We start from the raw sequence: 27345 nt of genomic DNA on the forward strand, positions 1-27345 counted from the left end.
GGGAAAGAAAAGGTTATTAAACTCACTGGTTTAGATATGCACCTGGTGTTCCCGGACTCAGTAGGCACTTGCTACAAATACAGATAGAGCTTTTTCTATTAAGAACACAATCCAATGTAAAACATGGGTAAGAACAAACACAACATTGAAATTATACTGCTAGCTAAAGAAATAAAATCTACAGCATGCATATAAATATTAATGGGAAGAAAACAAACTTTAGGCCTACAGGTTTTGTCTTCATAGTACGAAGAACAAGAAATTTTAGTTGTAGTTGGAAAAAAAACCTGCATGAAAATAGTTTCTGAAAACCCTTGGAGAGAATATAATGTGTGCCTTCCTGAAAGGCTCAGAATGCTAAGGCTAATCAAATCAAATTTGAACACAGACACTCAGCTAATGGAAGAAACAGCTTCAAAGGCTGCTAAATATTAAATAAAAACCCAAGGGACTTTTCTAGGCTGAAGGTTATGCTACACAGGATGAAAAATGCTTTCACAGAAGAGTAAACTAACCTACCTATCAAAAAAGTCCCCCAAACAAAATCAGAAGACACTGAATGAGCTATGAAACTTCTGCTATCTGATTCCATAAATAAGAAAGCAAACTTGTCAGCTAAAGGTACAACCTTAGGTGAGGACTTCATCTTTGAAAACAAATTTGTATAAAAAATATTTTTAGAATAAGAATTCAAAGAACCAGGTTTGTTTATTCTTCAATGTAATCAAAGCAGTACATTTACAAGGCAATTTAAAGCAAGACAAATATATACATTATATACCTGTGTATTGCTTTGGAGACTTCCCTCTGGATTGCCACATTTCTACCTTGTAATGCATAAACAGCAGATGCAATGAGACACCTCTCATAAATCCCATCATTCCCTTTTTCATGCTTTAGTAATTCTTTTAGGGCTGCTGTTGCAAGTGTTACATCCTGCTTTACCAATCCCAGTGTGCACAAAGCCTTCAGACTTTCCGTACTAGGTTCCTTTAATGAGCTGTTGAATCAAAGAGAGGGAAAGTGACAACCAGTTTTGGAGCACAAACTAAGCTTCCTGATAACATGAGACTTCTTGTTACTTTTGAGTCCTCTTGCTCCCACGTATCATGAAAGGTATACAGAATTAACACTCTCTATGGGATCCTGGATCAGGCTAAATCTATATCCTTGAAGGCCAGGTTACAGGCACCTAATCAAGCTCTTAATGATTACTTTTGCCCTCGAAAAAAGACAAGAATGTAAGCTTCTGATTCTATGTTTTGTTTTCAGTCCCTAGCAAGAACAAAAGCTGTTAATTGAACTTGAACAGCCAGCAAAAGGACCCTTTGACAAGTAGGAAATGGTATTCTATCATACTAGTTATCCAGACATACTCACTGTTAAGAATCTCTGTGCTAAGCTGGTTATGAGAAATGAAAAAAGGAGCTTCATGTTCAAGGTCCTACTTGGGCACTCCAAGTCATCTAGCACAAATTCCAGTCAAGGGAGACATCTATCTATTGCACCAGAATGCATAATTTTTGTTCCTATTAGTAAAATCCACCAAAATCTGTTTGTAGTGTTGTTTCCAATTCAGGTCTAGACATATTCATTGCGATGTTTCTTTCCTAAGCCATTCACTACCTTTTTTTTTTTCCAAACACAAACATATAATGTCATTAGAAACTCTCATTGCTCATGTTTTTGACAAAAATAGAAGCCTGCAGTGATTTATAAGATGTAGGAAATATCAGTTTCCTAGCCAACTAACCACGGCTAGGAATGGTAACGGACCTTCTCTGTGTTATTAACTTCAGGAATCTGCTGGTAAGATGGGCACTGCACTGCCACTCTAGAGTTCTCTACTGACAGAGAATTGCCCCTGGGAGTTGAGATGGTAACTTAATTTGTAGCTACTAGGAGGCTAACAATGATGCACAAGCTATTTAGCCTCCACAGATCTGAAAAATAACAGGCATTCACCACTTAATTCCACAACTAGTAGAGATCTGTTTCTTTTCATGGGAAAGCTACAGGGTTGTCCTGGTCTATGCTACTGGGAACACAATAATTTCTGAGATTTTTGACTACTTAAACTATTTTCACTGGTCATTCAGAGTTCTTACAGCTAATGAGCAAAAACAGTGCTTACGACAACTACAAAGTAGTATTATCTTAGAAGATAAAGTTTTCAAAACTTCCAGGATGTTGGACATCCAAAGTGCTCAGCCCTTCCACTCAATACTGGTTGAAGAAAGTGGAAGAGACAGACCACAAAACAAAACCAGACATATCACATGAATAAGTACACTGCATCCATTTCCACTTCTATGCTGCAATACACAAAATATCCACCTGAGTTCCCACAAAAACAATAAAATACCACATTCTGATTATTCCCTCTACTCACCATTTAAACAGCAGTGTCTTTGCAGCATCCACTTTGTTCAGTTTATATTCTATTATTGCCAAGGCAGTCAGGATATGTGCTTTATCTTTTTCAGACTCAGCAACAGACAAGGCTTTTTCATAGGCTGGTAAAAATTCAATTGAGTGAGAAGAAAAAACACAACCTTTGTACAGCCCTTAGGATAGCACAATATTACAACAGAGAGACTACTTTAGGTTCAGGTTCACTGTATTTTCCCAACTCAAATCATAAGCAGAAGATAAAAATAAGTTGACTAAGACTTTGGAAGTAACTATGTTTGGAAACACCAGATTTACTGTTTAGAGCCCGGAAGTTGTTTAACACACATTTCTGTTTAGAAACAGAAACGAAAAGCAGCATTGGGATATTCAGAAAATGCCTGCAAGAACATGGTAAAAATACTTCCCATGATAGTTCATTTACAAAACAGTAGTTCAGATGGGCACACTCATTCCAAATACAAAATAAAATTATTTAAGACACTGAGCTGACTGTTCCTTTGTGAGCACTTAACACTTCTACACTAATTGTTGCATGTACCTTTTCATGAAGTTGCACATCTCAGAAGTGTGCAGTACAATTATATTTACCACTAAAGCTAAAGTGCTTTCAACACCACATTAATCTCCTATGAGAGAATCATAGAATAATTAGGGCCGGAAAATCAACCAATCTCTCAACCTGGAGATCAACCTCTCTACCACAGTAGGGCCACCTACAGAAGATGACACAGCACCTTGCAGGTGGGTTTTGAATGTCTCCAGAGGGGAGAAACTTCACAACCTCACTGTGTAGCCTGTTTCAGAGCCATTCTCCGTGTAAAAAGTTCTTCCTCATGTTGAGGTGGAACCTGTGTTTCAGATTATGTCCATCATGCCTTGCCCTGTTGATGGGCACCACTGCAAAGTGGCTAGCACCAGCCTCTTGACACCTGCTTTTGAGACACTTATATTGATGACATCACCTCTCAGTCTCCTCTTCTCTAGATTACAACTGATTCTTCCAGAGAGAATAATTTAAGTTGAGAGCAAGGGAGGCTCAGAGAAAAACAGCTTAATGGACAAGAATCCCACACTTCAAGAAATTTATTTTTCCCTACTACATTTGAGCGATACTAGGACTAACAGATTTTCACAGAATTATAGAATAGGCTGAGTTGGAAGGGACCCACCAACATAATGAAGTACAACTGTGCAAGACACTTGAAGAATCACACCATGTACCTAGGCCATTGTCCAAAAGCTTCTTGATCTGAAGACAACATTGGTGCTGTGATAACTTCCCTGGGGAGCCTGTTCCAGTACTCAACCACTCTCTGAGTGAAAAGTCTTTTCCTGATATTCAACCCAAACCTCCCCTGACTCAGCTTCAGGCCATTTCCTAGAATCCTGTCAATGGTTGTGAGAGTGAAGAGACCAGTACTTGCCCCTTCACTTCCTCGTGAGGATGAAGACCATAATGAGGTCTCCTCTCTAGTCTCCTCTTCTCCAGGCCAAACAAATCAAGGGACCTCAGCTGCTCCTCATAAGACTTCCTCTCTAGACCCTTCACCATCTTCATAGCCCTCTTCTGGATGCTCTTGAACAGCTTAATGTCTTTATTTATTGCAGTGCCCAAAACTGCACATGGTACTCAAGGTACTGAAATAGCTGTGGCATTTATACTTACACAATAGGACTGAAGAAGCAAAATACTGAATGTCAGCTAGGTTGGTTGGACAAACAAATTTTGCTTAAGATTAAATGTTTAAGATTAAATTTTGTTAAGATTAACCTCAAAAGAAGTGTTCCATAATGCTCTGAATTTTACCTTTGATACTTTCTTCAAAGAGTCCTTTCTTGAAGTAAGCTAACGCTAGCCCCACAATGCCATCAAACTCTGTTAGGGGTACTGATGTGTAAACTTCAATGGCCTCATCACAGCGCCCAAGAGCACTGCAAAAAAAGCCCCAGTCACTGGTAGGAAGGATGCAGCAACAGCTGTTATAACTCACACAAATTGTCCTTGAGGACCAGAGCCCTCTATTCCATAGCAGTTTTAAACAGACACCTAGAAAAGAGCAATATTAGGACACAAGAAAGTGCAGTAATCCCCACCCTTTGCCTGGTATAGCAGTTACTCTCTCCAACTATGTTGCATGAAGAACAACTGATAGGAAGAAGTCATCCATATCTGCATGACAGCTGTATATAAGGCAAATGACTTAATGATCATCACAGTGCAGGGGGAGAAAACAGCAAAGGAGAAACATGCAAAAAGCAAATCAAGTATTTTTTTGGAAAAAAGCAAATCATGCACACAGACAGGAAAATGCACACACAGAAAGATTACAGCATTCTTGTTCTAAGACCACTATGGAAAGAATAATAGAGGATTGTATTTATTAGAACTACTTATCAGTTACTAGAGATTTGTTCTTGTGTAAGTTGCACACATGAACTAACAGACATACAGCTTGGATGTGAGATTTCAGGAGTCTAAAGAGTTGGTTCTAAAACCTTCTCTGAAGTTAATGAATTATCACTTCGTCACAGGTTACAAGTTTCAGTGTCACATACAATAATATATGAGGTTTCCCCAGAGAGCTAACACATATTTAAGTAGTAGACCTTGAGCTGCCTCATATCAAAGAGAAATTTGAAAGTCTACATACTTAACTCCTGCATTCCCTCAGAACCAGAAGACATCACAAAAGGAACTTAGAATGGTGAGTAGGACTACAGTATAGGGATTCATCAGCAGAAAGACCACACACAGGTACACAACACCTCAACCTCACATGCTTCAGGTTGTGAAAGTCAATATAAATTCAAAGGCTAGGTAGAAGGGCTTTTGAACAAACCTCGAAGCAGCACTTTTATTCAGACTAAGACTATTACACAGCTCAAGGGTCAAGATTGCAAAAAGAAAAAAAAAATTAAAAAAACCTCCACAACTTATTGTGGAGACAATATTACAGACTACACTAAGACATGTTAGTACCAAGCAAAGGATAAGGGAATCACTGTTACGCTACAGCCTGTGAAGACATACAGCAATTCCTTACAATATGATTTTTTTTAATTACACTACATATTTCTGGAGCAAATACAAAGTCCAGTCAAACCTGTCTCCAGTTAGGAATAATGTTTAATAGATGATTTTTAGCAACCATCTTTCACCTTAAGCCTCACCATATTTTGTACTGCTGCATTCACAACCTCCAAAGCTGAAGTTAGGGGCCCAGAAAGTCAACAGACACTTACCATAGTGACCTGCCATAGTTTTGCATTGCTATATTGTATTTCTCAGTATCCTCTGAGTTTTTCAGCAGTGTAGCTGCCCTAAAATTAACCACATTGAATGTTACTTATCATGTGACTACAAGATGCATATTTTGAGAACAGTTTTCAGAGCAAAATGGACAACTGTTTTATATAAAAGCTTTTCTATGCTAATTAAACATAAACAGAGACTATTTTACTGTTTTAATGCATCAACATGTTCACCAAATACTGTTTCATTTGTCACCTTCCCCTCTTTGAAAAGAAGAGAGAAGGAAAAAAAACCCCAAAACAAACCCAATGGTCAACCACCTCCATTAATTAGAGTGGGATAGAGAATAAAGCTAAAACCAAGCTTGCTTTCTCCTTCAATTTCATTTAAATCCCACACAGTGAATTAGTTAATGACAAGTCATACAAGTCTTAGGACATCTTTACTTTTCTGTGTTCTGCCTTTCCAAATTTGGTATAGGAACATCCACACACCCATCCTAGAATACACTTAGTTGAAATATACTGTTGAACTGAGAAAGTAAAGTTTATCTAAGGAAAAAAAAAACTTAGGTTTTTCAGCTGGTTCATGGAAAAGGAGCTTCTCTAAGTTTTCCAAGGGTCTACAGTTTACCTCTCATAGGCATAGGCTGCCTGCTGTTTTAGATCCAGATACTCATTCAAAAACCCAAACATTGCGAAAGCAGAAGCATCATCTGGATTTCTTTCTAGAAAATCAGAATTGACAATGCAGGAAAACAAGATCAGTAAGCTGTGAAAAAGCATTACAAAAACACTGCTACACTGAAGCTACAGTACATGCACTGAACACTTTGCCAAATGCTTCTGTCAGCTGCTCATGAGAATAATTTTGACCGGCTTGCAGGCAAATACAGAAGAGACAGATGACCCAAAGCATGACATCAGGGTGGCTCAAAAATGTTTAAAATATTACGATGTAACATTAATGCATAATGCACTCAATATATTTTAAGTTTTTCAGCAGGCAGATTTTTTTTAATGAAATGGGAAAGTATTCATCTTGCATTGACTCTAGTAAAATACCAGTAGAATCTTATGTTTTATTCTTAATACATTCTGAAACAATTCTGTACAATGTGCTCTAGGACAATCCTGCTTGAGCAGGGAGGTAAGACCAGATGACCATTATGGTCCCTTCCAAGACTAGTCATTTTTAATTAATTGCTAAGGCACAAATTTGTCAGCTGTCAACTCATCTCAGACTAGTAACTTTTCTCCCCAGAACAGGAAGGAAGGCTCTCTGGAGTCCCCTTAAGAACAAGGCACAAAGAAATAACAGTCTCATATTCACATCTCATTTACTGTGAGATGTATTTTCTAGCTCTCAAGAGTCAGCAACAGATTACTCAAATGACTTCTTTACAGGAATACTTGCAGACTAATGAAAATCTGCATTTCCTCTATCTGCTTTCCAGGCTAGACATATCCAGTCGGGAGGCTGGCTTGGAATCATGCACAAAACCAGAGTCCATCACCTGCTGAAGGTTAACAAAATCATATGCTTGAGAATATTGAGTTACACAGCACACAGGAACAATGCTCTGCCAAGCTTCACATCACAGAGGCAGAGGATCTGGCACTTATCTTCCCCTGCACATACAGACACATGCAAAGGGAGTCTGAGAGCAAACACCCTATGCATGACAAGGCTCTGGTCCCTATTTTCGTTGGTCTTTGAAACAGCTAGAAGGAGTAAGCAGACAGAACCCACATCCCTTTCATTGCTGTGTGATAATGGAAATTGGTCAGTGGTCTGCTTACCCTGTTTCAGTTAGTTTAAGCTAAAAATCCTCTCCCCACCTCAGCCAGACCTCTCTTGTCTAGAACTAGTACAGGTATATTTATTCATTCTGAATGCATGTTAGGTGAGACAGGTTAGAGAGGTATTTAAATTACCTACCTGTATATTTGCTCAAGACCACTTGGGCTGCTGGTATAGCATTCATTTGAACAATGTTGTACAGATACAGTTCAGTGTTTCTGTTGGCTTTATCCTGCAGCGTTGAACATACCCAGTGGGCATAGCCTTTTGCTCCCTCAGTCTCAAAAAACAAACAGACACCCCCCAAAATACGAATCATTAAACCTGCTCAAGATACAGCAAAACAATTGCAGATTATAATACTACTAATTTTTGTTTTAGGACAGAGTTTTGGCTAAAAATCTGCGTCAGTGTTAAGCAGAAGAATATACCAAATTGAATCCCTCCACACATACTTTTAACTTGCCATCTGAGCAAAGCAAATCCTTATGTTTTCATATAATGTGCTGCATGATTGTACAGACAATAGGCAAAAAAAAAAAAAGCTATGAAAGAGTAAGTCCTCCACTTTTTTAGAACACAGGGTCCTGGCAGAATCCTTGCTCTCTCCAGAAACATTTTATGCCTTTGATCTATGTCCAGTTCTGTGGAACAAGGAGAATGTTTATTCATGACTTAAAGAGCTGATTTCTTGAACCCTTGGGACTAAAAAATTTTATAAAGCCTGCTATACAATACCAGCATAAGTCAGCAACAACATGGAAGCCAGACAATCTCATCTGAAACATGACTGTAGCAGTTTCACTACTCAAGACATGCCTGTTTAAAAAACATTATCTCCTAAGCAGAGAGACTGGATGTACAAAAACTTCAGAACAATATAACTGTTACACTTACATGCATACTGAGTTCAGTTGTGTGCCTGAAGAGATCCATAGTATCATAGCTGCCTACAGTCTCTGCAATAAGAGCCTAGAGGGAAGCAAGAGCTGCTATGGTCATGTACTTTACTGACAAAAACCTTAGCTCATATTATGTCAGACATATCTTAAGCATTCAAGATGAACACACTTTTTTCTCATAGCCCACAAGCAAGATTGGTTTTAAAAACAAAATGAACACAGGAGAAACACAAGCAGTCTCCACTGTATCAGTAATTTAAACTCTTTGGCTGCTACCCTTCAGAACAAAGACTTGCATGTATTAGAACAATTTGTAACAACATCTGAAAAGAGCTGAATTTCAACATGTGATGGTGCTAGTTCTTTTCTAGAATCCAGTTTTCAATTAGATATCATTAGCAGGTGAGCAGCATGGCATTATGAAATTCACCCATAATGATCATAAAAGTCACAAATATCTCAACTATTCACAGATGGCCTAGATCACTAGATATCAGAAGGCGCATGTCAGCTATCAGTAGCAGGGGAGGAAGGGACTTCCCAGAAAATGAGAAGTGTTTTGTCCCAGGTACATTAGAAGCTTACTTATTCTGACAGTGGCATTAGAAAGGGGGACTGAGATGAGAGTTGGGTGGTGCCATTTAATGAATTAATGGTACAGCTGAAGCCGAAATAACTATCATCTTATAAAGACAGTGCTTTGTTGACAATTGTCTATAAAAAGCCTCAGAGCATAGTGATTGTTTGGTTAATAGTTTGTTAGAGAACTCACAATATCAGCCAGAAAAACATCCATCATATGAGTGTGTCTGATGAACACAGTAGCTTAGATTGTATTACCACTATGGAAACAAAGGAAGTAGAAGCTCTCTTAAAACACCATTTTTAGGAGCATGAATAAGTGCCAGTTACGAGGCTGAAGTTTAAGTTCTTCAAAAACTGGGTTTTGCGTGCAGTTTCATGATTTTTCATCATACCTGTCCAATCCAACACAAGAGGTAAGAAGGTTCCAGAGACTGGGCTACCTTGAAGGCTTCATGAGCTTGCTGTAGAACCAAATAAAACACTGCTGTTGAACTGCCTGGTATGGTAACAGAACACTTCTGAGTACACACAGGTACTAACATGCAGTAGTATTAGAAGAGACTTAATGGACCAAATTAGGTCACTACTAAAAACAGCTTCTGTTCCACAGAGAACAACACATTGCCCAGAGAAATAAACCAGTTTAGTCTTAAAGAAAACAAAAATAAAAATTAGAAAACTTCACAATATCAAAGTTCCCCTCCCTTCTAAATATGCTTCCTTCCCAGCTAGAGAATTCAGAAGCTAAATGAACCCTTGGAACAATTTAAAAATCTGACTCTTGGAGGATCTAGTTTTGAAAATTTGCTTTTTTATAATACAAACGTATTTTCAAAAGGATAAAACTGATTATCACCCACAAGTCATCTCCCTATGGCCTACACATGCTTAAGAGTTCCTCCCTTAATCTGGCACAAGGGGAACCAAGTCTTAGCATTAGCAGTCTTAGCAGTAAGCAGTCTGTACTATCAAGTTATTTTTCTTAAAAATAATTCTGACCATCACATTTCCAGTCAAACAAAATTTCTGTAATTTCAACCAGCAAATAGGACAGGATGTACTTTAACTGCGTGAGAGCTTCAGACTTCACTTAATATGCACTCAGATTTTTCTCCGGAGAAACTCTGAAGATTAAAGTGTTACAGTAAATCATATATTTGCTGATGAGCAGAAAGTAGGTATCTACGGGAACTCAAACACTGGGAGTTCAGTCCATGACCTACAACTAGAAGTTCTTGGCCAAACCTGGCATGCCCTGGCTTGACTAACCACTTCTCTGTCCTTCCATTAAGTTTTCATTCCAGCTGCTGGAAAGCAATTTTGCCAATTCAGCAGAAGTTCACAATTCACCTAACCTTAGCCCCCCCAGAACAAATTTTGAATTTATCTGCATTCCTCAAGTGCCAATCTAATTTCTTTTGAAGGATGTATATTTTTTGAATTTCAAAGGGACATTTGAAATTGACACTCCCATCCCCATATATACACTCTTAAAAAAAAAAAAACAGAAAGGAAAATTATACTTGAGGATGGGAAATAGATTACCTCAATGTTTCCAGTTGCCAGATACAAAACCCCCAAGTTGGTCCAGGCAACAACATTCTAAACAAAACAAATAAAGTTAAAACCAATATATTATTACACTCCTCAGAAATAGCAGTGCATCAGGGGAAATGTCTTAAATGCCCACTTGAAACAGATGGCAGCTGCCTACAGCACTTACAATTTGCTCAGCTTGAACAGATTTGATGAACGAATGTTGTGCAAGAGCATAATTCCCAACAGCTGGGGGGAGAAAAAAAATGGAGACCTAGATGTAACTGAATTTCAAAACACCATTAGTCAAGCTTCCTTCTAATTAAGGACGTTAGAGATCTAGGGCTGTTACTGAAGACTTACCACTACAAGAAGCAACTACACCAAGCGCATTCCAATAAAGATGATTTTTGCTGTCAAGTCTCACAGCTTTTTTGAGACACTGGAAGAAAATGAAATGTGGATTATAATGATTAAGAGAGCAAAAATTATGATTTTATGCACTTACTTATTCAGAGATGTAGGTTTTATTGTGTACAAAGAGAATATGCAGAGAAGCATGAACAGCAGTTTAAAGAATGTACTAGGAAATACAGGCAATACCTGCAAAGACTTCTCTAACAGTTCACTGATCTCATTCATGTCAGCGCCCACTGCTGTGAGGTGCTCCGCTTGGCGATAATAATTTATTCCAAGATCACACCATATGCTTGGCAAAGACATCAATTTTAAAGCTCTGCCATAACACCTACAGAAACATGAATCACAGAATCATTATTCTGAGTCTCTGCACGAAGAGCAGAAAGCTGAAAAAGTATTCAAAAGAGTGCTTAGAAACCTAAACAAAGTAAACATACATAAATACAAACAAAACCAGACAAGAACTTAAAGCAAAAAAAAAACCAACTAATACATTTTCTTTCAGGCACTTATTGTGTGTCCGAATCTGGTCTAAAGGCAATCTGTAGTGCTTGCCACTACAGACTGCCTTTAGAAGCCACAGCTGTGATTATGTAGGTGTGCATTAAATCAAAGCTCTGTCAGTTACATTATGCATGCTTTTACTTAAAACAAACATCAGTCATTTTTACAGTTCATCAGGCTTCCCCTAGGAAATACTGGACTTTACAGATCATGGTTGAGATTCACCAAGCAGATACACTTCCTGCCTTACAGATCCAGCTGAAAAAAATTTAGAGGGAGTCACAGAACAGTGAATTTGTCCCAAGAAATTTTTTACAAGAAAGAGGCACAGACAGAAAGCTGAAAGTATTATCTTGGACTTCCATTGTCCTGGGAGAATTAGTCAGCAAATACCACAACCACTGCATTTAAACAGCTGTGATTTGTGGAACAGCAGAGAGAATGTAGTCATGCACCTGGAGGCAGAAAGGAGAAGAGCAGGTGCTGACAGCACTGTGGCAATACAGGAAACATACCCGGAAATAAGTAGTGTAATCTGGAAGAATCATGAGAATCCATTTACCCAATGTGCAGGTATCAACAGATCAGCATGTCTTCCATTTTCTACAAATTAAATAGTCTAGAATACTTGAGACTCTACAGAGTCTTACACAACAGACAAGCTCTTAACAATAAAAGAATATTACCTTCCTCCCAGTATGAGAAGCTCATTTTTCGTCAGCACCTGTTTGGTTTCATTTTTACTCAGAAGGGATCCTAGTACTTGAACATTCACTTTGGCTGGTGAAATAACATGTACACTAGTACAGGTATCTCCTAACAGTTTCCAGAGGCAAGATACATCAGGACGGTGCTTTACTGCCCTACAGTTACAAAGAAAACACACATAACACCTACTCAGATACTGCAACATCCTTTTCTGAATAAAAGTCACTGTGCCACTTTGTGCCACAATGTGCCACTCTGAAGAGCGGCACAACCTCAAATGCAATTAATCAGTAAGGTGTTTGATTTAATCCAGTTTCTTCCTATTCAAGCTACAAGTCTAAAAGACCAAAATTTAAAAACAACAATAAAAAGCAACCAAACAAAACCACCCCAACATGTCAGCTGACTACATGCACTCTTGCATTTGTCATATTAAAAGACATTACTCATCTGCAGAAACTTGATGGCCTTTCTCCTCTAACAGCAGTTATTCCAAGGTTTAATTTAGCACATCTTGTATGAAATGCAGAACAAAAAGACTGAGAAGGAAGGACTTATTTTCCTCTTATCCATTATTTTTTGTGGATATTTTCTGGGGAATACACTCCTCCCAGATCCATATATCAGCAGGACTACAGAAGAGAACTCTGTGTCATTTCACACTTTTTTTAGAATCAAATGACTCTCTATATTTGAAAAGAAAAAACATAAAACTCTGTAATTGCCATTAATTTAAGCAGCCTGTGTTTAGAATCTGTTACTCAAACCATTTTTAATAAACACATTCTTACTTCTAGATTAGAAGTTCTAGTCCATTTGATTCAGTCTAACTGAAAATTTTAAAACTCTTATTTTTAAATAAATTTAAAAAATTAACTCTTATTTTCTGCCTGTCAACCCACAATCCCAGCAGAAATTAAGTAAGTGAATATTTAGTACCAACCTTGTAAAATATGCAAGGGCCTGCTCTATGTAATCCACAGCCTTCCTATCCAAATAGTTATCAAGGGCTGATCTTGCCAGCATGAGATAACACTCACCAAGTCCTGAAAGTGAGAGAAAATATTGTCTGTGAAAATAAATGCTCTTATGATATGCTTAAAAGTACAGTGCGGAAGGAACCTGGAAGCTGGGTCAGCATTTCTGCCTTATGCAAAAGTCTATACCCTGCATACACTGTAACAAAATCAAAACACCTACAATGCTCCCAACAAAGACTTTGCTTTTAAACTATCTTGTGAAGTGTGAACTGTAGGATCATTTGGCTATTAAAATAAACCTAAATCATTATTTAAAAAATAGCATTTAAACTTTGGGTTTATCTTCAAATATTAAGTAAATCCATACTGAGAAATCTGCATTGTTACACCTTTGACAAATACACTAATTTGCAGTTTACATGAGTGAAAAATCAATCCTGAGAAACAAAAGGAATAAAGAATGTCAGGGTAGGCAGAAGGGAAATATTCAATGAAGAAAACCTGAAGCCAGCATTATTTAATTCTATTTATATACTAATTTACTTCATATGGTGTGTTGAGTCTGGCTGAGATGGAGTTAATTTGACCCGTAGGAACCCTCATAGTGCTGTGCTATGTACTGGTAGCTGGAAAGGTGCTGATAAGACACCAGTGTTTTGGTTGCTGCTGAACAGTGTTTGGAACAGCATCAAGGCAGTCTCTACAAAATTCCCTCCTTTAGCATTAGGCTGGGGGTAGTCAGAATCCTGAGAGGAGACACAGCCAGGACAGCTGATCTAAACTGACCAGAGGGATATTCCATACCACATCACATCTGTTCAGCCATAAAAACTGAGCTATAAATATGGAAGAGACTGGGGCGGGGGGGCACTTGTTATCACATTTGTTTTCTGAACCAATGACTAGGCAGACTGAAATCCTACTTCATGAGAAGTAGCTGGACATCACCTATTCATAGGAAGTAGAGAATAAATTTTGTTTTCGTTTGCTTCTTCATGTGGCCTTTGCATTTGCTTTATTAAACCACATTTGTCTTGACCCATGAGTTTCTTCAATCTTATTTTGTCTTCAGTTCACATCTTGCTGAGAAGGGGAGTGACAGAGCAATTTGGTGGGCAGCTGATGCCCAGACAAGGTCAACCCACCACAGCTGGAAATGGTTCCACTATGAAAAAGGAACTGCATCATAGGTAAAAATTTCTAACATTTTGGAAATAGTAACTGCTTGCTTTACACATATGCTGGCACTAGCAGTGATTCTGTCCAGCCCTAAGTCACTGGATATGAGTACCATTCACTCTCAGATTATTTTGACACTTCTGAAGCTACTTCCTCATGCTACTGTAATCCTCCACCTATACCAAAACAGAGTTTTGCAAGAGTCTTTATCTTGACTCCCCAGAAGCCCCAAGATCATGAGCTTATCAGATGTCAAGATCAAAAAACAAAATTTATTTTATTCCCCAAAATTACACGAAAGATACGCTAGAACAGAGGCAGAATAAGTATTTAGTAGCACAAAATCAAAACACATTGAAAAGATGCAGTGAAATAACACCAGTAAAGTTATTCACTCAACTACCAGAGACTATGCTTCCAACAGCTCAACTCAGAAACTGGTCAAATGGATCAGAGCAGTTGAAAATAAACACTGATGGGACAGTCCAAGAACTTCAGAGAGTTTTAAGAAGGTCCACAAAATTTACAATATTGGACCAAACATCATAAGAAGTCTCTAAGAAAGTGAAGGCTGTTTGGAGACTTTAAAGGATTTACAGCTAACAAATCAGAGGTTACAATGTGAGCCTCTAAGAAGGAAGACTCAGGACATGTAAGAAAACAGTAAGTATAAAGGCAACTATGGGCAGGAATCTTGATACTGTGTACTTAAATACTCAAAGCATTTTAATACTAGTAACACTGTCAACTGTTACCTACAGACACTGAAAAAACCATATGTATGTGCACAGATCTATACACATCTGTGCAAACTGCTGCTGCAGTCAACTCTTCCCTTCTTGCCCAACAACTAGTAAAACTGCCTAAATGCAATACACTCCAATTCCATTATGGAGCTTTTACCATGTCACTTCAGTCTTGAAAAAAACTAGTGGAGTTATACAGGAGGAGGTAGATAAGTCAACCATACTGTAACTTTTTCAGATTAAAAACCCACTGTTGCAATAATAACCCAACATTTCTGAATTAACTCTTCCAAAGAATCAGTTTAGATTCATCCAGAAATCAGAAGGCCTTACATACCATGAAAAAAATAATTACAAATTCAAACTAGCATCAAGCAGCAAGCAGCACCTGCTTCAGATTGGTATATGGGGTGAGAATGATTGAAGACTAAGTGGCAAGGAGAACACAAACAGAGCAATTATTCATTTTTTATCAAAATTTTATACACTCCCTGCATTATATAACTGCAGAATCACGGTTCCATAATGAAGAAGTTGCAATTGCCCCACTTCTCTCTATTCCTACCTATATCCTGAAGGTCTCTACCCCTGCCACCTTGTAATGCCTGTGAGATCTCTTGGGATTCACTGCTATTTTTCACCACTTGAAAAAGCTGAGAGGGGTCTGAATCACTAGACTAACACAAGAAGTGAGGAATGCATGGTCAGGAGCAGAAGGAAATCAGCCCACCTCTTTGAAATGGCAGTCTGATTTCATTGCCTGTTGAGCCAGTCTTTTACTGCTTAGGTAAAACTGCAGCCCTGTTAGCAGGCTTCCTCTATGTATCTTCAATTCTCCTACTCATTTGGCCTAGTTAGCCACACAGGATTAACTACCTTTCATACTTACATGAAAGATAATCACTCACATTCATCATAATTTAAGAGTTTTTCAGGAATTTGTAATACTACAAATTAACTTCCATGTGAGGGACCTCATGGCCCTACATACCCAAAATACAACTCTATCCTTCCATACAAGAAAACCTCAATACACCACAAGAAAACCTCAATACATCAAAAACTCCTCCAAAAGACTGTAACACTACAGTGTGTAAAGGGAGGAAAAGCGAACACTTTCAAATTCAGACATACTACCTTTCAGTGCAGGCACATAGTTTTCTGTCTTCTTTAGTATTTGTTGATAAGTAGCTATAGCATTTTCGTATTTGCCTAGAATTTGCTCAAGTGCTGCAGCTCTGTAAATGCTGTACACAAGTCCTGGATTCAGCTCACTTGCTTTCCTGAAGGATTTCAGAGCTGTTGAGTAGCTACCTCTGTTGAAGTAAGCCTCCCCTAGAGACTCCCAGCAGTTGGAATCCTTTGGATCAGCCCTGAGAGCCGCCTGCAAACTGAAGATATCAAGACATAAGTTTATTTAAATGAAATATGATACAATTTAACATAAATTATTTCCTTTCATTGTATATGCTCAGGACACTAATTTTGCATTATATACTCTTCAGGACACAAATTCACAATTACATAAAACTTTTAAACAAAGCATAGTAGGATTTTCATCTTCAGAGGACATTACACAATTTCAGGAATTGTATCTCACCCTGGCTACTGAGTGCTATAGCAGCTTGTCTGTGCCTGTCACCAGGCTTGTTAGTACAAAACACTGCTATGTTAACAAGACTACATTCTGTGAATTCTAGAACTGAAGACAATTTAAGAGAGACTCACTCAGACCCATTTCCCTTTGTTAAGTACAAGCTACAATCACCTAACTTATTTTGAAAACTTGCTATAAGCAAAGACTATTTTATTGGGATTTGTAGAAAACGACTTAAACCAACCACCAGTTGTCTTACTCAGCCACTGCTTGTGACGGCTGACCAGTTCTCAAGTAGTAAAGTCCACGATGAAGCCAGGCCCATTTTGCTGTACCAGGTCTTGCTTTTTCAGTTACCTCATTCAGGATTGACAGAGCAGTGTCCTAACAAAGCAATAAATGCCAAGTTAGTAAACAAAAAACATTTAAAAATATTCTTATAACTTTCTAGAGCAGCAAGGTGAAGGATGGAAAAAAGAAGCTACACAAGCTAAATAAAGAAAATCCCCAACTTTCTCCTTACGTCCCCTACTGAACAAAATGCTTCATCTATATCACACATGATGACTCTAATGTAATGCTTGGTTCTCCCACCCTTCTCCCAAGATAAATTTAATTTGGAATTGGAACATAAAATTGAAGCAAGCCCAACTATAAAAGCTGCTAAGCAATGACAGAACATTTGTTTTCTGATCCTAAATATAGAGGAAACCTGAAGTGATTCCTCAAACAGGAGGATTAATAGAAGAACAACAAATCAGAAGTAATCTGACATTCTGAATGTACAATACCATGTCTCCAAGTTCCACACTTAAATTGACAGCTGCTGTTCCAGATTCTTCATCCGTCTCATCCAGTTCAAAAGCCTTTTTATAGCAACCACGAGCTCTGCTTTTGTCTCCAGCAATGTCTCTGTAGTAGTTACCTAGATAACAAAAGGCACTTCCCAAGTAGCTGTCCAATTTTGCAGCCTATAAGGAAATACCAACACACTATCAGACAGCATTCTAAAGGATTATACTCATAAACAGGTTCAGTGACAGCTACTTGTTCAGCCTCTGCTTATCATATTTTAAGCCCCTTCTGTTATATATTTGAGCTGTCAAACTTTATTTTAAAATTGCACAGATTACCTGAGCTTTAAATATCTGGAAAATCTGCTACAAATCTCATGACACCAAACATTTTGTACTCAAAGTACTAAAATAGTTGTGCTAAGAGAAAGTAAATCTTTATTTCATGTTCTACTCTGTTTCCATCATTATGTTCATACTCTTACCATATAACACCAGAATTAACTCCAGCCATGTCTAAAGTTTCAGTTCCTTCTTAGATGCATTTGGCAGATTTGCTTATAGTTAAGAAACTGACAGCCTCCAAGCAGCAGAAAACAGCTTTGTCAATAATTATAAAGATTGCATAAAATGGTTTAAAACCAAAAGAACTGTTCAACTACATTTGCCACTATACTCAGCTGTTTATTAAAGTGCAAGCAGCAGGTAATGATTTGAGTTTTCAATACCTATCACGAAGTTACATGAAGAGTTTACAGTGCTTAGAGTTTTATTTTGTATACTTCCAAGTTACTAATACAGATGTCAAACTAAAGCTTTTGGATTCATGTTATTATCTATGTTCAGAGAAAAAGTCACAATAACTAAAACCCCAAAGATCAGGAAAAGCATATAAATTATGGGGCTTTACCAACTTACATCCTTGTACAGACAATGAAACCCTAACACCATTCTCAACTTTTTTTCCTTTATGTTTTTCCAATTTGAATTCTGCCCTCCCCCTTTCAAAAGGTCTTCAAAGACATATGCTGTCTAGAGGCCTCCACTTTCCAACCCCAAAGGAGAGACGGTTGAGGGAATCACCACTAGGTTTTGCCAATTCAAAGGCCTAAAGAATTAGTTGAAAAGAGGAAAACAAAAGCAGGGAGATTCAATGTAACCGTACAGCTCCCTGCAATGCCTTTTTGCACAGCAGAACCTAGTTTGCAGGCTCTGGAGGTTCATACATTGTACAAAGGACGATATTCAAGTTTCTCGTTCCAGTGAGTATGTTTTCCATATTTGGTTTCTGATGTAGGAAAACACTAATTCTACATCAACAGTTAAAGCAGTCTTTACCTTCAAGAACTGAGTGAGTGCTTTTCCTTTGTCTTTTCTTGTTTCATTGCCCATGAACCAGTATGTGAGCCCCAGGTACTGATGATACTCTGCAGTTCCAGCCTTTCTTTCAATAGCATTTAGAAAACTAAACAAAATGAAAAAAGGTCAGGTCAGACAAATTCCCAAAAGCTGCAAACCAGTATATTTTACTATCCCATAACACTTCCCTGTTAGAGGAAAGAAAACAAAAGTCTACCTTTTTTCTGCCTGGTCATAGCTCTTTTGGGAATAATGGATGAAACCCTCTAGAGCATGGGCCTCAGCCAGATCAGGGTGGGACAAGAGAAGTTCTTGTGAAACCTGCAAAAGGATGTAATTTTTTCCCAGTTACTTCCTCTATGAAACCAAGAATTGTACTTAGCTCACAGGAATGACAAAAAGCACTAACCTTTGCAGCCTGATCCATTAAACCTTTGTTTAGATAAGCCTGACCCCTGAGAGCTGAAATCACTGGATCACTGCTTCCATCTACAATCTAGAACTCCAAGTAATAAACACAATTACTTTATTATTTCCCCACATTAAGAAGTCAAAGTTGTCAAAAGCAGACAGATTGCATGAAGATAAAGACAAAAAAGCATTTAGAGGTTTTTTCTATTACCCCTGAGAAAATTTAGAACAATTCTGATGAAGAGCAAGTAGAAGATTGTAAGGACAAAGGGGCAGAAATATGAAGAACAACAAAGAATGAAACCGTGTGACAAAAACAAGGGGAAGCAACTTCTGCCAAAGCTTAACCATTCAGTAACATGTTTTTCTTCATGACTAATGACAAGTGAGCGATGGACATAGGAGATTATAACATGAATTCAAATTAAGATGGGTAACACCACAGAACTAGCAAGCAACCAGCAAGAGTGAGCAAGACCAGACAAAATCAAAAGTGACAGCTTCCAAAATTAGAACTGAAATGAAAAAGAGCTGCAGCAAAGCCTGGAAAAGCAGGAACGGAAGACATGTTTGAATTACACAACAGCTGGTAGGAATGGTCTAAATCACAAAGTTGAAAGGAGGCCAGGGTAGAAGTACTTGGCTTAAGTACAGAAAGATAAGAGCACTTTGTAATATTAAAAAAAAACCCAAAACATTTTAGTCAATAAAAATACCTGCTCAAGTGCTTTAATGGCTTCTTCTGCAGCATCAGCATCAGCTATTTTAATCAAAGTCTCTGCTTTCAGCTGAAAGGCAAGATTCTTCCACCGAAGATTAGGACCCTCAGGAGTTCCAAGAGCCTCAAGAGCTGTTGACAAGAAGAACCTTTCATCAAGTTAAATGAGAAAAGAAAAAGTACACAGAGCAGCATTCTTCCAAATACTTTTAAAACCTTGTTAACTACATTTTTTCTGCCTAATAGAACACTATTCAGACTGCCCTCCCCCATAAATAAGAAATTGTCCTGTAAAATTTATATTCATTCAAGTTTAACAATTAAGTCAATTCTAGGAGGTCATCTAAGATGCAGGTATACTGATTGCTTTCTAGCTGCTGGCTTTAAAAATTAAGTGCTATCATTTTGCTCATTAGAGCTCTAAAGAAAAAATGACCTTTCAACAGACAAGCTGCTCTGCATTTCAGTGTTCAAATGAAAGAATACTACTGAGAACCGGGATTTACCTGATGCCTATAAAAAGTTACTTTGTAACCCTTCATACAGTTCTGATTACTTTTTGAATACACATCATCTCACGTCAGAGATGGAAGGCATCTCTGTTGAGCATCACCATTCTCCAAAGGCAAGAACTTCCTGTGTAACTCAATTAATTGTATTTATTTATTTTCAGGTACAATGAGCTGTTGTCTCATTTGGTACAGTCACTAAGACAGGACAAGTAAAAAGCAATGTTTCCCCAGAATTGTCTCTGACTTTCTACACGTTTCGGACTCAAGAGCAATTTCTGCATCAACAGCATCTTTTAGCAAGGAACTTAACTTCTTGCATAGAAAAACAAAACTTGTTTTGTTTGCTCTGAGCTTGACATTTTAGTTGCATTTGGCACTAGTCAGACCTCACCTATGAAAACAAAACACTCAATCTTTATTTATATTCCACATCATTTGCATCTTCACAGAGTTCAAAATTATCTCCTTTCCAGGCTAGAAAAGGACTTGACAGGCTATTTATTTGTTCTCATATGCTGCATTTTTTAGCCCATGTGACCAACCTCACTTCTAGTCTATTAACTTCTACTCTTATTTTCTTTTTGAGATGGGGTAGATAGTTACCAAAACTACACACAGATTTTATTGTGCTGCTGAAGTTCTTAATGCCACTGTGTGTTGATGGCATGTTTCTCTAACCATTCCTTTCTCTGAAATTGCTAATATTTGACTTGCCTGTAAAGCACAGCAGGGGAAAGAAACAGTCCTATTTTTTCATACCAAATGAGGACCTTCTGCACCTTTCTTCAAGGAGAGTGTAGTGTAGCTTTGTGAGAACACTTTTCCCCACAACTCTATCTGCATTTAAAATAATGAATAAAATTCTATAGTCTTAACACTCAGTTATGCACTCTGGTAATCACCTCAAAGTTTTGCAGTCTACTTTGCATAGCAGCAAACTATAATTCTACTACTCAGCATTTATAAACAGAAAAGGTATCAGGGAAAATGTCAGGGATACCTCCTTCCAGCCTGAAAACATACATACTTACTATACTGTGCTCCACCTTTTAACTTAGAAGAAAAAAACCCCAACACTCAAAGTTACAGCTTTGCTTCTTAGCCCAAGGCTACTAACAGTCAAGTAAGGGATCTTACCAATTACCATCTGGAAACCTCCTTTATTCATGAGCTAATAAGCTCCGTGAAGGAGTTCTAAATTAGCAACTTTCAAAAGGCCATGCTGTCTACCCCAAAACATTTTTCTACATAAATTCTTTAATTCTATTGTTTTAGTTTACACTATTTCAACCACTAAATATACCACACCTGTCAGTATTTTCCCTGAACTTTCCTTTTTAAAATTCAGAGCCATGCCATCTACTTCCAAGTATCTGGGTGCCAAGACAGTTTCAGCAAGCAATTATGGAAACCCCTTAAAACTTCAGCATTTCACCTCTGTCAATTCTTAAGCTGGTATCTCATAGTTCCTTAATGCTATGTTTCTTTGTCTTGTTTTACACATGCTGCTATTAACACTGTAATCATAGACAAGTTGTTAGATCAATCTGCTGAAAAGAAGGGTCACGGTACGAAGTTATCCTGAGATCTTCCATACTGAGCACAGATGGGAAAACAATTTCCTCATTTTCATTCTTTCTCCAATAAATTTCTTTTTTACCTATTTCATTCCGTTTTCATTTTTCCTCCACCTAAATTTATAGGTCTTTTGAATTCCCCTCACGAGCAACTACCTTCGCTTGATTTCCCATGATTGTTTGGCCAGGTCTGTTTGGCTACTTTTACTTCTTCCAGTCATTCTTAAAAACTTTTCACTGCATTTCTCTCTGCCACAGAAGAAGTCCACTAAAGCTGCCCCTTCATTTATAACTATCAGAGAGTGGCCCTGCTCAGTTGAGATATGCATCACTAGATAGCAATAACTGCCCTCACTGCCAGTTAGCACAGATGAAGTTTTACACTCAGTGAGTTTCTTTAGATGCAGCTGTACTAGGCATTCTTTCTGCATTTTACCTTAATTTGATTAAAAATCTGTTTTTCATATTGATTATCTACCAGGTTAAGTATTTGAGACACCTACCTTGTGGTTTCAAGCAATCTGTCACTTGCCAACATTGGTCAACCACCAGCAGAAGCAGCACAGGAGAACACTTAAACCTTCTAAATATTAACCATCAGACAGCTTTCTGGATCCATTTAGCCAAGTATTTTCTCTGTTCCTGAGACTATGCACCATAAGGTGCTTTTCAGCTCTCATAAACCAAGAGAGGCAGCACAAGCTTGAGACTGCAAAAAGCAAAAGACTGTAACTACTGCTAACTCAGACCTACCATAATAAGGCCACATTGCCTGGACCACACAAAGCAGTGCAGCACTGCAACTGCTCTTTAAAGTAGTAGGCAGTTACCTTGATTGCAGGACAGGACAGCGTTCCTGTGATCATGGATTTTCATCTGTGCCTCTGCTAGATAATACCATGCTGCTGGACACTGGTTAGTCTTCTGCAAACCTAGTAAGAGTTTAAAAAAGACACTTTAAAAATTGCTTAGAGTTGCAAATACACTGTAGCAAGTATATACATGATTTCCATGTAATGCCATCAAAAACATATTATCAATCAGATAGTTAAGACTTGCTGTAATTTTTCTGAGTCTTATTTTAGACTGTTTTGGACACAGAAGCCTCCGTGCAACAAGGCAAAAACCAGAAAGCATATAAGTTAGGCTTAATTTTGCATATAACATTACATAGACTAAAACTTTCTGATGAATCTGCCTTAATTAAGACTCACTAATAAAACTGAATTTCTGTCTTCTGATGTATAACTACTAAGTAATCACTGGAAGCCTCAACACCTAAGATGCAAACACATGGCTCATTGGAAGAGACATGATTTTCAAAAACTCTCTACATTTATGCATTATACCAAGAGCCTTCTCTTTGCGTTCTCTCTGCTGTAAGCAAAATCTATGTGTAAAAGTAAAAACAGAAAAACAACTTAATATTAATTAAAATAAAATACTATCTTTTGTCAAAACATACAATGGCCATTTAAGCCAAAAGAATTTGTTTTCCAAGGAATACCTTTTCCTCTTCATGTGCTCTTAGGCACATGAAACTTTCATTTCATATTTTAGGCAAAATGTTGTTTCACTGTAGAATATTCCAAAATTCAATTTCAGAAACAATCTTATTCTAAATCTAGAGGAATGGATGCAGAACATCATAGCATAGTCTGACTCATGAATGCTTACATCCCAATTATTTACCAGTTTCCACTGTTAGCTGCCACCCTCACCCACCACAAAGTGAGGGTGAGCAGTCTCATTTTCCCACTAGTATACTTATCAGTATTTTAGAAAGAGTTTTGCCATTTCAATACAAGCAACTTAATTTATAGATGAGTAAGCCAAGTCTTCAGCAAATATGGTTACTGTAGAACAACAAAAAAGAAAAAAACTCTTACAATATTTCTCTCTAAATACTCAGTGTGAGTCTTTATCCAACTTAGAATGAAGTAACTTCAGAGAAAAGTCATCTTTGTTCAGACAGAGAAAAGCAGTGACTCTACTAGAGAGGTTGCATTACATTTTACTTCATAAATTTCACATTCCTTCATTTACTGCTATTGCTCCAGTTAGTGTTTCATATAGTTATTTCCCCAATAACAGTATGATTAAAAATGATTTACCTTAAAACACTACAGAACTTACTATAACACAAATGAAAGGCTTCAGAGATGCTATACTTAAAGCGATATTTAAAGCATTTCAACACAGTCAGACAAAGTGTTCAGCATTCTTTTAAAATCTAGCTCATCTTAATATTTGCAAACTACTACGCAACTATAAGATTCCCTAAGCTTTCAACATAATCTGGTGTTCAAGTTATACACTATTCACATCTCATACTACACATTTACCTTCAGTAAGACTTTTAACAGCCTCCTTGTATTTATTTTCTTTGAGGCATTTTATACCAAAGCCAATGATGCCTGGACCACTGCTTGCATCCATCTCCAAAAGTTTCGAGAAACAGTGCAGGCCTTTTTCTGACAAAGTACCTGGTTTCAGAAAAAGACACGTTTTGTAGGGTTTTAGATTAAAAAATAACTGCAACAGCTTACCTTATCTATGTAAATGATCACTATGCTTTTGAGTTCAAAGTGATTTTCCAAAGGCTCTACACACTTACTATCCTCCATCCCATAAAAAAACCAAAACCCAAGAAGTAACCTAAATACTCAGTACTGTGAGCACAAAATAAACTGACAGTCTGAAACCTGAATAACTACTTTGGCTAAATTACTCCAGGTATACTTCCTTTATTTATAAATAATTAATATAATAATATTAAATAATGTTAAATAATAATATGCTTTTCACATAAGTTCAGCTGAAAGCCCACAGGCCAAAATCTGTCACAAATAAATCAATATAATTTCCTTCCAAAAGAGACATTGTGTACCTACTAATTTGCTGGGATAAGCTTGCTGAAACTACCTCGCTGTAAAACCACATAATTTAATGTTTTAGCTTAATTTTAACTGATGTCACTAACTTTTGGTGCTTGTGTTTAGCTGTGATTGTAGAGTTGGCAATATTTACAAGAACTTTGTGACTTGTTGCAACAATCTTCAAACTATTATTTTCCCTAAGAAATTATTGATTCATGTGGCATTACAGTTGCTTTCATCTGCATTTGCTAAAGGTGACTTTACAATGCATCTAAATTAACAAGCCTGTGAGAAGGGGAGGACATGAAGGATTAAAACACATGACTCAGATCTAAACAAACAACCTTTCTAAAACAGAAAGCATCCTTCCCCCTCCAAGAAGCTTGTAGGATGATGAGATATTGCCAGTGCTAGTGTACAAGAATTGCACTAACCTTTTCCTTTGAAAATTAGTTTCTGCTCGTTTCTCCAAAATGTAAAGCATTTTCAAACACTTTACAAATTGAGAGTCTGGGCCTCATTTGTCTTCATACTTCCAAAACAAAGTGAAAAATTCACACTTGCTGTATTTTGTTATCATATTCCATTTCTCCAAAACAGGAAAAACTCTTTTTCTACCTAAGCTGGAAGTTATTCCTAGAGGGGTATTTTTTTTCTGACTTGGTTTCCTTGCTTTAAAAAGACACAAAATCGATTTCTGATGCCTTAAACAACAGAATGAAAAGCTAAAATCCAATAATTACCTTTGAAAATTTTGAGGAAGTGTCCAACCCTATTGCAATGTTGTTCAGTAAATGACTAAAAATAGTAATGCATAGTTTCAGATCCCTGCACTTCTGAACACACCAGGTTTTGTCTTTTTCCCCTCAAAAGGTCTCCTTTTCTACTCAGAATACATATCTAAACAGATCTGTTATTCCCTACTCACAAGGCACACTCTCTAACTTAGTTTCACAAATGTTCATCTGGGGTTTTTCTGTGGGTTTTTTTGCGTTTTTTTTTTTTTGTGATGGAAGAGAATCTGTGTCAAAAATAACCTCAGCATAGTTCATCGTGAACCTCAGAGCACTGGCTAACACCCTTTCACTTTTCTTAAAAGGTCAAGAAGCTAATCTTCATTTATCCAGAGAGGCTGCTTTCAAGTGAGGCATTTTTCTTCGAAAATTCAAAGAGCTGGACTTCCCTTACAGCAGGTTTTTGTCACTTACAGTCACTGTAACTTCAATTACAGGGCAAGAAAATGACAAGTCAAGGACCAAAAACTTATTTCCAGAAACATAACACAGAAGTAAAGAAAGTACTTGTACACTCTTTGTGAAAGGTAAACACTTGTAAACAGTTTGTCACAAAATAAACTATTTAAAAAATTTAAGCCCCAGAAATGCCTAAATCCATCATACTCACCTGACTGAACAAAGTGCAAGCAAAGTACTTCCAAAGGGTAAGTCATAGTAGGGTACAAAGCCATCATATCATCACAAGCCTTTTCCAATCTAGCGACTTCATGAGGAAACTAGAAAGGAAAAAAGAGTAAACAGTTATTTATGTGAGTTCTCAGATGCGAAATAACAGATCTATTTTCTTACTAGAAAGATGCTTTAACATAACCTTACTTTTGACAAGCATTGTATGAAGTCTTTGTAAAGATTTTGGTGGTCTTCACCAGGAACAGTGTCAGCAGAGTGCAGTGCATGTTCGAATGCAGTCAAAAGCTGAAATAACAAAAAGCAGGAGTGCAAAAAAAATTATTCTAGGGAAATGTTATCTTCATAGAATAGAATATTTCAGTTGGAAGGAACATACAACAATCATCTAGTCCACATGCCTCAGCACTTCAGATCTGACCAAAAGCTAAAACATGTTATTAAGGGCATTGACCAAAAGCCTCTTGAATGCTGATAGATCTGGGACATCAACTGACCTTCTAGGAAGGCTGCTTCAATGTTTGACCACCCTTTTGGTAAAGAAATGATGCCACATGTCAAGTCCTGTGAACCCATCCCACACATTCCATCACTAGATGCCAGAAAGAATAGCTCAGCACCTCCTCCTCCCACTTCCTCTGCTCAGGAAGCTGCAGACAATAGAGGGCACCCCTCAGTCTTCTCCTAACTAGGAAAACCCAAAAGTTATCTGCTCCTTAGAGGAGATAACATGCTTTCCAGCCCTTCCATATTAAAGTGGGTAGTTACATGTTATTACCTAGATCCTACTTAATACACTAGTGCTATGAACAGAGAAAGACATGAAGCAAGTTTCTGATCATGAAGCAGCACTCAGCATCTAAAGCATCTAAATTGTCTAGTACAAGATGAAGGAATAATATGATGCCACAAAACATAAGATGGTACAAGGAAGGTAAAATTTTTAAGAACATAGATTGTTCTTCAAAACTAATCCCAATTCAAAGAAGGAAATTAGTTTACTATCCTATAAGGTAAACTAGTTTCTCTCTCCACTCTGGTCT

The 27345-nt window shown here is 37.5% G+C and overlaps 1 protein-coding gene across 1 annotated transcript in view; it reads right to left on the reverse strand.

The window, feature by feature from the left end:
- The window catches only part of TTC37 (tetratricopeptide repeat domain 37), a 44814-nt gene that overhangs the window by 11853 nt on the left and 5616 nt on the right, over positions 1-27345 (reverse strand). The window contains 25 exon segments of the mRNA XM_031058953.1: positions 778-1000; positions 2393-2516; positions 4223-4347; positions 5659-5736; positions 6302-6395; positions 7610-7751; positions 8369-8443; positions 9351-9419; positions 10504-10560; positions 10682-10743; positions 10858-10936; positions 11098-11242; positions 12105-12281; positions 13070-13172; positions 16169-16422; positions 16888-17012; positions 17420-17599; positions 18761-18887; positions 18999-19102; positions 19191-19277; positions 19909-20042; positions 22830-22931; positions 24345-24485; positions 26283-26391; positions 26492-26590. Coding sequence (XP_030914813.1) covers positions 778-1000; positions 2393-2516; positions 4223-4347; positions 5659-5736; positions 6302-6395; positions 7610-7751; positions 8369-8443; positions 9351-9419; positions 10504-10560; positions 10682-10743; positions 10858-10936; positions 11098-11242; positions 12105-12281; positions 13070-13172; positions 16169-16422; positions 16888-17012; positions 17420-17599; positions 18761-18887; positions 18999-19102; positions 19191-19277; positions 19909-20042; positions 22830-22931; positions 24345-24485; positions 26283-26391; positions 26492-26590 — 3015 coding nt within the window.

Source organism: Geospiza fortis, unplaced genomic scaffold, assembly GCF_000277835.1.
Source record: "Geospiza fortis unplaced genomic scaffold, GeoFor_1.0 scaffold279, whole genome shotgun sequence".
NCBI lineage: Eukaryota > Metazoa > Chordata > Aves > Passeriformes > Thraupidae > Geospiza > Geospiza fortis.